At 43.8% G+C, this 13,657-nt stretch overlaps 1 protein-coding gene across 9 annotated transcripts in view; it reads left to right on the top strand.

Moving 5' to 3' along the window:
* The window catches only part of LOC144083093 (kinase suppressor of Ras 1-like), a 67,933-nt gene extending 54,523 nt beyond the window's left edge, over positions 1–13,410 (top strand). For 7 of the 9 annotated variants that reach the window (XM_077610608.1, XM_077610609.1, XM_077610606.1 and 4 more), the window contains 9 exons: positions 2,893–2,950; positions 3,027–3,081; positions 3,208–3,432; positions 7,484–7,680; positions 9,148–9,244; positions 9,348–9,481; positions 9,559–9,690; positions 10,322–10,457; positions 11,398–13,410. In XM_077610608.1, coding sequence (XP_077466734.1) covers positions 2,893–2,950; positions 3,027–3,081; positions 3,208–3,432; positions 7,484–7,680; positions 9,148–9,244; positions 9,348–9,481; positions 9,559–9,690; positions 10,322–10,457; positions 11,398–11,544 — 1,181 coding nt within the window. In that variant the 3' untranslated portion in view covers positions 11,545–13,410. Of the gene's footprint in view, positions 1–2,892; positions 2,951–3,026; positions 3,082–3,207; positions 3,433–7,483; positions 7,681–9,147; positions 9,245–9,347; positions 9,482–9,558; positions 9,691–10,321; positions 10,458–11,397 lie in introns of those variants that run through there. The other 2 variants (XM_077610605.1, XR_013303474.1) reach the window with 2 other exon arrangements.
* Positions 13,411–13,657: the final 247 nt, after the last annotated feature.

The following is a 13,657-nucleotide window of genomic DNA, read 5'->3' as shown; positions in this document are numbered from 1 at the left end:
CTGGGATTGACTGGCTGGCCACCAATACAGGGTGTCCCCCGCCAGACAAACGACCATCCGCACTCACAATCATACCGCCACCAGCGGGAATCGACCCCGCGCCTGCCCGCACTGACGTCAGGTGAGTGAACCTCTACACTACAAGGCGGCCCGTAGTCTTAAATATAACACAATTTTAAACTTTAAGATGTTATATTTCTTTAGCATGATGACATTGAGGGGATCAGATGATGAATAAATGATGACAATTTTGCGATATACTTGGACCGGAAGTGGGGGATTTACCAAATTAAAGGAACCCCTTCAGACTCTATAAAAGCTTCCTGTAGTTTTGTAATTCCAACACTTCCGGTCCAGGCCTGGATGTTGCGATATACAGTGGTACCTCAAGATACAAGCTTAATTCGTTCCGGGACTGAGCTCGTATGTCGATTTTCTCGTAACTCAAATGAACGTTTCCCATTGAAATGAACTAAAAACAAATTAATTCGTTCCAGCCCTCTGAAAAAACACCAAAAACAGGATATTGGATTGGAAAAAATGTTTTATTTGTTCTAATTCGCCATCTATTAACAAAGTATCAAATAACTAGTGGTTTAATAGTATACTAAAATGTGTTTAATAGAACTAAAATTAGACTGATTTTTTCGCGGAGGGTAGAGAGAGAGGGACAGAGAAGGCGGGACGAGGGGGGGAGCCTTTTTGCACGGCAACACGGTCGTAATATAACATAAACAAATTTAAATGAACTTAAGTTACGATGCAGACACACTCAAAAATAAGTTTAATCTAACCTTACACTAAACTTAATTCTAATTTTATTTTACATTTTTATACCTTTCTTCTCCCGTTGGCTCTGTTTGCCCCGCCTCTACCCTGAGTTTCAGATGCAACCTATCGATGGTAGTTTGCTTTTGTATTCCTGATAGGTTCACCCTTTGGGCATTCCCAAATGCACGCACAAATAAAACAGACAGCTGACTCATAACCGGTGTCTTGCAAGAGAGAATCGATCCTGACGCGTCTCTGTCCTAGACCATTCTCCTGAATCGATGTCTCTCTTGCTTATTTATTACATAAGATTTACAACACGCAACACAGAAGTCTAAGCAATTGAGAGTCGTGTGAGCCAGACATGAAGAAGTCCATGTTTCTCATAACAATTGAAAGTCCTCCGTATCTTCCCAAGAGAGCTTGATGTGAACCACACTTTCAGAAGCCGATGTTTCTCAAAACAATTGAAAGTCCTCCGTATCTTCCCAAGAGAGATTGATGTGAACCATAGTTTTGAGAAGTCCAGCTGCAAAGGGGAGTGACCTTCAAGTTGTTTTGGTTAACTTAGGAGCGAGCATTACTCTTCCAAGAGATGTATTAAAATTACTTTTTTAATGTCAATAACTCTAAATAAAGCAAAGCATTCTTCATTGCAAGCAAATATATATAATGATTAATATTCCTAAATAAAGCAAGGCGTTCTTCATTGCAAGCAAATATTTAATAATGATAACCCTAACAATTCCCTTCAAAATATTCAGAAAATTATGCACACAAATGTCCTCACAATAGGATAACGCACGACCACTTGCCAACGAGTAGTATATATAACTCTCGTATTAGCGATCGCCTCGCCATTTGCAATGACTAACGGAAAAAAACACTGAAAAAATGCAACGTGCTCGCAGAGACATTACAAGAGGGAGTTGCGACCAGAGAGACATTACAAGAAGGAGTTGCGGGGAGAGAGACAGTGCCCATGATGTTCTTATGAGCAGTCTCTCGTGTCCCTGTCTGCTCGTATATCAAAAATTGTCTCGTATCTCAAGATAAATATTTGCCCGAAATTTTAATCGTGTCTCAAATTTCTCGTATGTCGGGCCACTCGTATGTCGAGGTACCACTGTACTTAGACCGTCTAAGTATATCGCAACATTCTAGTGAAGAGGTGGTAATATAGAAGCATGGAGCCTCCCAAAAAGAGAGCAAAACTGTCTAAATGCAATGGAAAATTTCTGCAGGAGTGGATTACACAATTCAATGGTGTGATACAACCAGCAAAGGATAGTCAGTATGCTCATTGTAAGGTTTTTGATCGGGATATAAAAGTTGCAGCATCAGGTGAGACTATTACTGCCTTGCTGCAATGCAAAATGAATGTGGAGCGATGTTGCTTTCAGCCAGAACTTTTGAACTTGGCAAGGAAGGCCGTTTGAGAGTACAATGCTAATCATGTATAATAGTTCCTTTCAAACATTATTATACACATTCTATTATTTCGTGATTTCATTATTGATGTAAAAGTGTATTTTGTGTGTCACACAGGTGTATTTAAATGTTCTTTTTTGTTGGTGCTGATTCACATAAGGATACTTAAATCCATATAAGGATTTTTGTAGCCAGTCATACAGATTTATGTGGTCTTAGGTTGACAGGTATGTCTTGGGGTAGCGCAGGGGTCAGTGCTAGCGCCACTGTTCTTCATTCTTTTCACAAATGATCTGCCGAGATGTTGTCCTTCGATTGTCCCCTACCAAATGTATGCCGAAGATGCCGTTCTATATGTCCATGTGAAAGACGAAAAATATGTTACACTGGAACTGAGAGATGCAATGACAAGCGTGTCATTTTTTAAAATACATTTTCCTGTATGGTAAATAAAAACAACCTGAAAGTGCAAGATAGAATGGTTAAAACACCTCTCTTCAGAAGTTTCGTACGGGAAGGGCATTTTGGCAGAATACAAGTTTTAACCGTTTTTTTCTTACACCTCTATTATTTACCCACTGTTTTCTGCAAAGCATAAATAACTTAAGGCATAACTAGGAAACAAAACATGAAAATATCAGGGAAGTAAAACATTTTTCTGAAGTCACTTCTGTTTCTTTCATTCAACAGATATTCCTGATTGCAAGAATACTGATAGTCAACAGTCAGACAGCTCCAATGTGTCTAGGTAAAATGCTACAACCAAATTTTGGTTTCATTAATTGACTGTCTCAATAAATGATTATGTTTAAACATCTTCTTAGAGTATCACAAAACTCCATTACTGAGACGCTGGTAAAAGCAGCTGAGCAAGAGCAGGTGTGTCCAGACATTTGATATTGACAAACAGGAGTCTCAATAAATAAAAAAGAAATTAGTTTAGACACATCATAAAACACAAATATTCACCAGACAATGAAATATATGTTGCACTTCAACAATAAGAAGGTAGAGGAGGATCATCCAGCTGGGAATGCCCAAGACAAGATCTTCTCCACTGAGGAAGTTGATGAAGACGAACTGCAGGATCTGCCCCCTTCCATCTGTCGTCGAAGGACTGTTGGCCGCTGGAGGAGGGCTATCAACCGGAAGGCCAGTCAGACCAGCATCTACCTGAAGGAATGGGATATCCCTTATGAGGAGCTGCATCTTGGAGAGCTTATAGGAAAGGTGAAAACACACACAGTAATCCCTCGATTATCGCGGTTAATGTAGACCAGAAATGGCCGTGATAAACAAAAAAACGCATTTTTTTTTACTTCAGTGCTGAGTCCTACCTAGTAGCAAGCGGAGGAGAGGGGAGTGGCTTCTGCTTGAGTTTCAGTGTGGATTTTGACATTTTTATGAAATTTAAAAAATATATATATATATTTTTTAACTTCAATGCTGAGTTCTAGTAGCAAGCAGAGGACAGGGGAGTGGCTTCCGCTTGCGAGTTTCACCGTGGATTTTCACATTTTATGAACTTACCAAAAACATTTAATTATCAAAAAAAAATTCCCCCAGCGCGATACTCAAGGGATTAGTGTACTATTTTAATTGTGAAAAAATTAAACAGTAACACAAAGCTGCAAATTTTTAATTGCAAACAACAAAAGTAATTTCCAATATTTTCTACTTAATAGCAAGACTTACGTTTTAGCTCATCTTCCGCTTATTTGAAGTCGGGTCGCGGGGGCAGCAGCTTCAGCAGGGAAGCGCAGACTTCCCAGCCACTTCATTCTGCTCTTCCGGAAGGATGCCAAGGCGTTCCGTACCAGCCAGCGCATCCTAGGTCGGCCCCGTGGCCTTCTACCGTTGGTACGTGCCCGGAACACCTCCCCAGGAAGGCATCCTAATCAGATGCCCGAGCCAACTAATCTGGCTCCTCTCGTTCAGGAGGAGCAGAGGCTCTACTCCGAGCCCCTCCCGGATGACATAGCTTCTCACCTTATCTATAAGGGAGAATCCAGACAGCCTGTGGAGGAAACTCATTTGAGCCAATTGTATCAGGAATCTTGTTCTTTCGGCCATGACCCATAGATTTTGGCTCAACTCCCTCTTCACTACAACGGACCGATGCAAAGTCTGCATCACTGTAGACCCTGCACTGATCTGCCTGTTGATCTCCCACTCCATTCCTCCCTCACTCGTGAACAAGACTCCAAGATACTTAAACTCCTCCACCCAGGGAAGAACCTCTTCCCTGACCCGGCCGGAGAGGGCATGCCAACTTTTTCCAACTGAGGACCATGATCTTAGAATTGGAAGTGCTAATTCTCATCCCGACAACTTCACACTCGGCTGCGAATCATTCCAGTGAGAGTTGGAGATCATGGCTTGATGAAGCGGACAGAACCACATCATCTGCAAAAAGCAGGGATGCAATACTGAGTCAACCAAACTGGACCCCCTCAACACCACGGATACGCCAAGATATTCTGTCCATAAAAGTTATTAACAAAATGGGTGACCCTCACTGAAAATGGATCCGACGTATGCGGCCCGGACTTTGACACCAGTCATAGAGGGTCAGAACCCCACCTATAGGGGGTTCCAGAACCCCATACTCCCTGAGTACCTCCCACAAGACTCCCCGGGGGACACGGTTGAACATCTCCAAGTCCACAAGGCACATGGTTGGGCGGAAAGGAGAACCACCACCCCTGTCTGCCAATCCAGGGGCACTGTCCCTGATGTCCATGCGATATTGCAGAGGTGTGTCAACCAAGACAGCCCCACAACATCCAGCGCCTTTAGAAACTCTGGGTGGATCTCATCCACCCTCGCGGCCTTGCCACCGAGAAGCTTTTCCACCACCTCAGTGACTTCAACCCGAGATCAGAGAATCCGACCCAGAGTCCCCTGGCTCTGCTTCCTCATGGGAAGGCGTGTCGGTAGAGCTCACAACATCCAAAGTCGAGGTCAGCAGCGCTCCATCCCTACTGTACACTGTGTTGATGGTGCACTACTTTCCTCTCCTGAGACCTCGGATGGTGGACCATAATTTCCTTGAAGTCACCCAGAAGTCGTTCTCCATGGCCTCACCAAACTCCTCCCATGCCCGGGTTTTTGCCTCAGAGACGACTAGAGCTGCGTGCTGCTTGCCCACTCAGTACCTGTCAGCTGTCTCCAGAGTCCCGTGGGCCAACAATGCCCGAAATAACTCCTTCTTCAGCCTGACAACATCCCTTACCGCCGGTGTCCACCAGCGGGTTCTGGGGTTGTCGCCACGACAGGCACTAACCATCTTGCGGCCGCAGCTCGGACGGGCGAAGGCAAGCGGGGAGCTCGAACGGGCGAAGGCGAGCGTGGAACTCGGACAGGCAAAGGCGAGCGGGGAGCTCGGACGGGCGGAGGCGAGCGTGGAGCTCGGACGGGCGAAGGCGAGCGGGGAGCTCGGACGGGCAAAGGCGAGCGGGGAGCTCGGACGGGCAAAGGCGAGCGGGGAGATAACTCGGGGGCTCGAGCGTCCAGCCCCTCCTTCCTCTTCTCCCTGTGTTGCGGCGCACGCCGGCCGCCACGCGGTGATCCATTGCAGATGGCCATCTGGGAAGCCAGGTAGGGGTCGTCGGGGAAGACGGCAGGGTCTAGACTCTCTGGGTCGAGTACCGGAGTCCAAATCGGCTGACGGAATCACAGTCTGACTCCGAACCCCATAAATCAACTAGCTCTGGACCGTCCTAGCATTCAGAAGAGTCTGAGTCCAAATCCAGATAGCCAAGACGATAAACAGGGGGCGATGGAGTTCGAGTATTCTCTCCCAGTCGAGCGAGTAGCCAGGAGCGACGGAGTGAGGGATGGGGCCAATAATCAGGGGAGTGTGAGCTGGATGGCTGGCGTTGGCGCGAGCGTCGGTGGCTTCCAGCTGGGTCCATGCTGGTTGGATCGTTCTGTTACGTCCTTGTCGTTGGACGTCGTGGCGAGGTAACGGGGAATAGGACCCAATCACAGGAAAGCAGGCGAGGACGAGGGAAGTGGTGCTCAAACGAAAACTTTAAATACTTAGACAGGATCTTAGAAAATAACAAAGACTTAGAAATCATATCACATAACCCGGAAAGTGAGGAACGAGGCACATGGAACATGGATCAAGGTAACGAGGAAACACGGCAAGGACAAACAGAAGCAGACGATTTGACCATGACGAAATAATAAGTGGGGTTTAAATAGACAAAACAGGAACTAATTCTAAATGACGCGCAGCTGCACACGAGGAATGGAAAGTTAGGAGGGACAAACAAGATTAGGAAATTGAACATAAGAACACACAGAGAAAACAATGAAATAACAATAACAAGCCACTCCTAACACACAGAATATCGTCCATTCGGACTCGATGTGCTCTGCCTCTTCCTGGACATGAGAGAAGCTCTATCGGAGGTAGGAATTCAAACTCCTTCTGACAGTGGACTCTTCCAGGCATTCCCAGCAGACCCTCACAAAACGTTTGGGTCTGCCGGGCCGCACCTGCATCTTCCCCCACCATCGATGCCAACACACCACTAGGTGACACCACCGCCCCTCTCTTTACCCAAATGTCCAAGACATGCGGCCGCAAGTCCAATGACACCACCACTGCGGCTTAGGGTGTCCTGGTGCCAAGTGCACATAGTGTTCATTATTGTCAATCCACGGCGAGCACAGAAGTCCACCAATAGAACATCGCTCAGATTGTAGCAGATTTCTGCTGCAGGGGATCGGACCGCCAAGGATCCTTTGGCTGCCATCCAACTGTCGTCTTTGGCCCCTCTCACAGGTGAGCCCCTGGGAAGCGGAACCCACCTTGTCTCTTCAGGTTATGCCCGGCTGGGCTCCATAGGTGTATGTCCAGTCATCAGGCATTCGCAATCGTGCTCCCACTCCAGGCCTGGCTCCGAAGAGCGAGGGAAAACGTTGTTCAAACGTTTTGCTCATCATAAGAGGTCTTTTGAGTCATGCTTTGTCTGGTCCCTCACCTCGGAGCTGCTTGGCATGGGTGACCCGACCAGAGCACAAGACCCTTGACAACATAGCTCCAAGGATCATTGGGACAACAAACCCCACCACCACGATAAGGTGATGATTCATCTGGGGGAAGACTTTTAGAGGGCTAACGTGCTTTAATGAAAATCACGTCTACAAAAAACATGCCAAAATATTTTAAGGTCACATGTACAAATGCAGGAGAAAGGGCAACTGTTGCAATGAGCAGCAGTCTTGACTGAACGGTCTGAAAACTCAAGGTCTGTTGTCTCTCCAGGGTCGTTGGGGGAAAGTCTTCAGGGGTCGCTGGCACGGAGAGGTTGCCATTCGCCTTGTGGAGGTCGACGGCAATAATCAGGAGCATCTGAAGCTTTTTAAGAAGGAGGTGATGAACTACAGGCAAACCAGACATGAAAATGTCATATTGTTCATGGGTGCCTGCATGGCCCCACCACACCTTGCAATTGTCACAAGGTAAAAGTCACTAACAATTCATTTTGACTTACTCCAACAGAGAAACATACCGTATTTTCACGACTATAAGGCACACATAAAAGTCTTAGATTTTCTCCAAAATAGACAGGGTGCCTTATAATCCAGTGCGCTTTATAAATGGACCAATACTAAAATTGTTATCACGATAAAATAAAATAAATCAGTCGATAGGACAACTACGGCAAGCAGCCCCCGACTCTGCTATTTTCCCGTCGATAAAGTACTGCGCAGTGACTGCTGGGATATATAGTTTTTTTTGTCAAAACACCCAATGGATTGTGGCCTGGCGATTGGCATCCACACTAGCTAGCTACTATTTGCGAATGGATTGTGGCCTGGCGATCGGCATCAACAGTTGCAAAGCATGGAAGACAGCCTTGGAATAATTACGCTAGCTACTAGCTAGCTACTATTTGCGAATTGATTGTGGCCTGGCGATCGGCATCAACACAGTTGCAAAGCAAGGAAGACAGCCTTGGAATAATTACGCTAGCTACTAGCTAGCAACTATTTGCAAATGGATTGTGGCCTGGCGATCGGCATCAACACTAGCTAGCTACTATTTGTGAATGGATTGTGGCCTGGCGATCGGCATCAACACTAGCGAGCTACTATTTGCGAATGGATTGTGGCCTGGCGATCGGCATCAACACAGTTGCGAAGCATGGAAGACAGCCTTGGAATAATTACGCTAGCTACTAGCTAGCAACTATTTACAAATGGATTGTGGCCTGGCGATCGGCATAAACACTAGCTAGCTACTATTTGTGAATGGATTGTGGCCTGGCGATCGGCATCAACACTAGCTAGCTACTATTTGCGAATGGATTGTGGCCTGGCGATCGGCATCAACACAGTTGCGAAGCATGGAAGACAGCCTTGGAATAGTTACGCTAGCTACTAGCTAGCTACTATTTGCGAATGGATTGTGGCCGCATGGACGAACGTATTAAACTCAGCGTTTTCGATGGACAATTGTTCAATTCGGACACAAATGAGGACTTTGATGGTTTTGTGGGTGATGATGACGTGAGTACATTGTAAAATGGCTAAATAAAGTACAACCAAACTCAGTCTTGCTTCCGTTGCCTTTTTAAAAACGTGTTTTTAGCCTGCGGGTGTAGCATGCATTTGGTGCATGTAGCACCAAATTAGTGTGTTCGCCGTTGTAGTATATTGATACTATTAGTGCAAAGTTATCACAGCTGTCAACCTGGGTGTATTGACAAAAGGACTATATATCCCAGCTGCTTCCGTAGACAGCGCTATTACGGTTCGAAAATCATCCATAAATAATATATATATGCCATGCCTGGCTGCGTCTAAAAGAACAGTGCGTCCCTTGTGTGTGTAAAATACAGAAATATCACTCGTTATTGACACTACGGCTAAAAATACGATGCACTGAATAGTTGTGAAAATACGGTACATTTGTTTGCTTTGCAGTTTCTGCAAAGGGGTCCCTTTATTCTCGTTTGTAAGAGAAACCGGTCATTTGTTGGATATAAATAACACAAGACAGATTGCACAAGAAATTGTAAAGGTAAGAAACAGCAATACAGAATGACCGTTATTTTCTTCAGACCTTGCATATTTCTGAACTAGTGTTTACTCTTTAAATTATTTATACCTTCATTTCCCCAAAGGGAATGGGCTATCTGCATGCCAAAAGCATTGTTCACAAAGATCTGAAGTCTAAGAATGTTTTCTATGACTACAACCGAGTCGTTATAACAGACTTTGGTCTATTTGGGATGTCTGGTGTTGTACAAGAAGGCAGGTAAAAATAAAATGAATTAATTTAAATTAACCAAAATGACTATTATTGTATAAATTATTATTTTTCTGTCTGAATAGACGAACGAGTCTGTTGAAAATACCGCAAGGATGGATCAATTACCTGTCACCAGAGATTGTTCGTGTGATGAGCCCAGACTTTGCTGAGGACCAGCTGCCTTTCTCAAAAGCGGCTGACGTTTACGCATTTGGGTATTGTTGTCAGTTTTGATACAAATTTTACATGAAAACATCAAAATTAATGGTTGTAATATATATATATATATCTCAAGGAAGATATATATATATATATATATATATATATATATATATATATATATATATATATATATATATATATATATACACACACACATACAAACATATACCTCATGCAAACTCCACACAGATGGGCGTGACCTGGATTTGAACTCAGGACCCCAGAGCTGTGGGGCCGACGTGCTAACCACTGGCTACACCGGGCCGCCTTTACATATATATAAATAAATAAATATAAAGATTAGAGAGGCCTGTAATTGTCAACATGGGTAAACCGCAACCATGAGAAAGAATGTGGAAAAAAAAATCTGATCGGACACTCTAAATTGCCCCTAAGAATGGGTGTGAGTGTGCTTGGTTGTCCTTCTTGTGCCCTGCGATCGGCTGGCCACCAATTCAGGGTGTCCCCTGGCTCTGGCCCGAAGTCAGCTGGGATAGGCTCCAGCACCCCCCGCAACCCTAGTCAATAAAACATATTCGACTCTTCCACCAATTGTTACAGCTGTTGATTACTGTAATACAAAGTTTTTTTTTTTTTTTTTTTTACTTCATATTGTCTTTTCAGCACAATTTTGTACGAGCTGCATTTCAGAGACTGGCCAATCACCAACCAGCCTGTGGAAGCCAAAATATGGTTAGTGGGTAGCAAAGTAGGCATCAAGAAGGTTCTACCCGATGCAAAGCTGGGCAAGGAAGTTACAGTAAGTAAATAATCTCATCTCATTTTCTGAACCGCGTTATCCTCATTAGGGGGTGCTGGAGCAAATTCCAGCTGTCTCCGGGTCAGAGGCGGGGGACACCCTGAATCGGTGCTCAGCCGATCGCAGGGCACAAGGAGACGGACAACCATACGTAGGGGCAATTTAGAGTGTCCAATCAGCCTACCATGCATGTTTTTGGAATGTGGGAGGAAACCGGAGTACCCGGAGGAAACCCACGCATATTGTAATTAAGATTGAAATATCTTTACACAAAATGTATACTATACGTGCAAACTCCACACAGATGGGCGTGACCTGGATTTGAACCCAGGACCCCAGAGCTGTGAGGCTGACGTGCTAACCACTGGCCACACCGGGCCGCCTAAGTCAATAATGCATACTCCCAAAAAATAAAATAACATTTGTGATTTTATTTTATTCAATGATTTTATTTATTATTAGACATTTTAATTTATTGTATATGCATACTGTATTTGAGTCTCTTTTCGTGTCAACCCATCAGTGAAAGTGTGAACTTCCAAAGAGAAGTAGGTCATCTTCCAATTTCTAAAATGTCTACTAACAAGATGTTCTGAATTCATATACTCCTTTCCCAATATCCTTGCCAGTAAGTAAATTCAAATGTACTTTACCAAAAGAGCACATTAGTTTCACAGTAAGGATTTTGATCACAGTCTGAATAACTCTACCAAAACCTGGAAATACGTTTTCCACCTCTGCCCTTAGAGAACAACTGCCAATGAAGGTCATGTAAACCTATTCAAAACTGTTTCCCATGTGAAATATACTTTTAATTGCTATGGCATCGTGATTGCCCCATAACCAAAGAGTTGTAATTGGGAGCGAAAGTTCATATCATCCATCAATTTCAATTCAATCATTGTGGAATTTGTACTTTATCATTATTGTGCCACAACAGGAGATCCTTTCTGCCTGCTGGTCTTTTGAAATAGAAGAAAGGCCGACCTTCACCCACCTGGCTGATATATTGGATAGGCTCCCCAAATTGAACCGCCGACTGTCCCACCCGGGACACTTCAAGGATTCTACAGACTATGTTGCATAAAAATTGGGATATCAATCAAATATTTCACTCACCGTCAAGACGAAGGGGAGTAAAATGATCAAATGACTATGTGTCAGCCACTGTTTTATAAATTAGAACTATGATGGAGCTTATTTCCCTGCGTTGATTGTGTATAGATGACTTTTTGCCTTTGTGATTATTTATGTCATTATTTGTTTGTACCTTTCAAAAGAGATTCAGTTTTGCCATCTAATTTTCACTGCTAAACAGCCTGCCTCGATCCACACTAAGGCTCCCATTGCACTCCCATTGCAGTTCATGATTGAGAATTTCAATATTTCTCTCCATTCTATATGCTTCTGTTTTTCAGTTTGTTTAATGCTTCTCTCTTTTCTTGTCAAGGTTAGTCCATTATATCATTTTATGTCAATAAACATGCTCACAATACTATTAACTTATTTTCTGCCTTTAACGGAGATAGCCTTTAACGGAGATAGTAACATCATAATTGGGTACTGAAGTTCAAATTTATAAACAAATATTTATAGTCGTCAGTGGCAGTGAATAAGTTGAAGACTTTATTAAAAGGTTCATGGCATTCATTTGATCTTTAAGATTTTTCAAGGAGCTATCATGTATATAACATTGTATTTGATGTGGTATTGTCATGACTAGAATAATCAAATGGCACAAGGCAAATGTGAGGCAGACAACATTCTATCTAATATTATGTAATAAGTAAGGCGCCCGAGCGGCTGGATGGTTAGCGAGTCGTCCTCACTGTTCTCGGATCGAGGGTTCAATGCCCGGTGGGTCCTCTGTGTGGAATTTGCATGTTCTTGGGTGGGTTTTCGCTGGGTACTCCGATTTCCTCTCACATCCCAAAAACATGTATGATAGGCTGGTTGAACACTATTCCAGACAACTATGGGCCCCAGGCGGGGGACACCCTGGATAGGTGGCCAGCAAATCACAGGCCACAAGGAGACGGACAACCATTCAACACTACAACCACTCGCACTCATTCCTAAGGGCAGACTGGTTGACCACTCTGCCCTTAGGTATATACAGTGGGACCTTGATATACAAGCGTAATGTGTTACAGGACTGAGCTTGTGTGTCGATTTAGTTGTATCTCAAATCAATCATTTCCCATAGAAATGAACTAAATACAAATTAATTTGTTCCCACCCTATGAAAAATAACACCAAAAACAACATTTCAAGCTCACCATCATACCTAGGGCAATTTAGTGTCCAACCAGCCTACCATGCATGTTTTTGGAATGTGGGAGGAAACCGGAGTACTTGGAGGAAACCCACGCAGGCCCAGGGCAAACAGGTGGACCGACTGGACCCAGGACCCCAGAACTCTGAGGCCAACACGCTAACCACTCACGCCACCAGGCCGCCCCTCTTAAAATATTATGGAATGGTGCCCTTGAGGACGAGTTGGTGATACCTCCTTGATAAGATTGAAATATCTCAACTTCAACAATACGGAGACCTGCGTGGGTTTTCCCAGGTACTCTGATTTCCTCCCACATTCAAAAAACATGCATGGTAGGCTCATTGGACACTCTAAATTGCCCCTAGGTATGAGTGTGAGTGTGAATGGTTGTCCATCCCCTCCGTGCCCTACGATCGGCTAGCCACCGATTCAGGGTGTCCCCCCGTCTCTCCAGCACCCCCCACAACCCTAGTGAGGATAAAGCAGTTGAGAAAATGAACGAATGAATATCTCAACTTCCACAATCACAACTTCAACTTCTTTCAATATGCACCTTTTATGGCCAAAATAAATTGTAATTAAGATTGAAATATCTTTACACAAAATGTATACATTTCACTTGTAATAGAAAAAATAAAGTGTGCAATGCCTGATGCACCAGAACTTGTAATATCACCACTTTTTTTTAATCAAAATATATTTTAAAATTCATTGTAGCATTTTTTCACGGTTTATCATAGTGGGAAAATTCACTAAATCACAATGTGCATAAAGAAAGCATAACAGATGACTGTTTAGCTAGCAAAGCCAACAAGAAGAAAAAAAAATCCATAAAGGGACAACATTATTCCACATGACATAGGGCCATATACTGGACTTCATTTTGACAATAAATCATTGTTATTATTTTCGACAACTTGCT

This window comes from Stigmatopora argus, chromosome 10 (assembly GCF_051989625.1).
Source record: "Stigmatopora argus isolate UIUO_Sarg chromosome 10, RoL_Sarg_1.0, whole genome shotgun sequence".
NCBI lineage: Eukaryota > Metazoa > Chordata > Actinopteri > Syngnathiformes > Syngnathidae > Stigmatopora > Stigmatopora argus.
The sequence above is the reverse complement of the archived record's forward strand: the minus strand, read 5'-3'. Positions and strand labels throughout refer to the sequence as shown.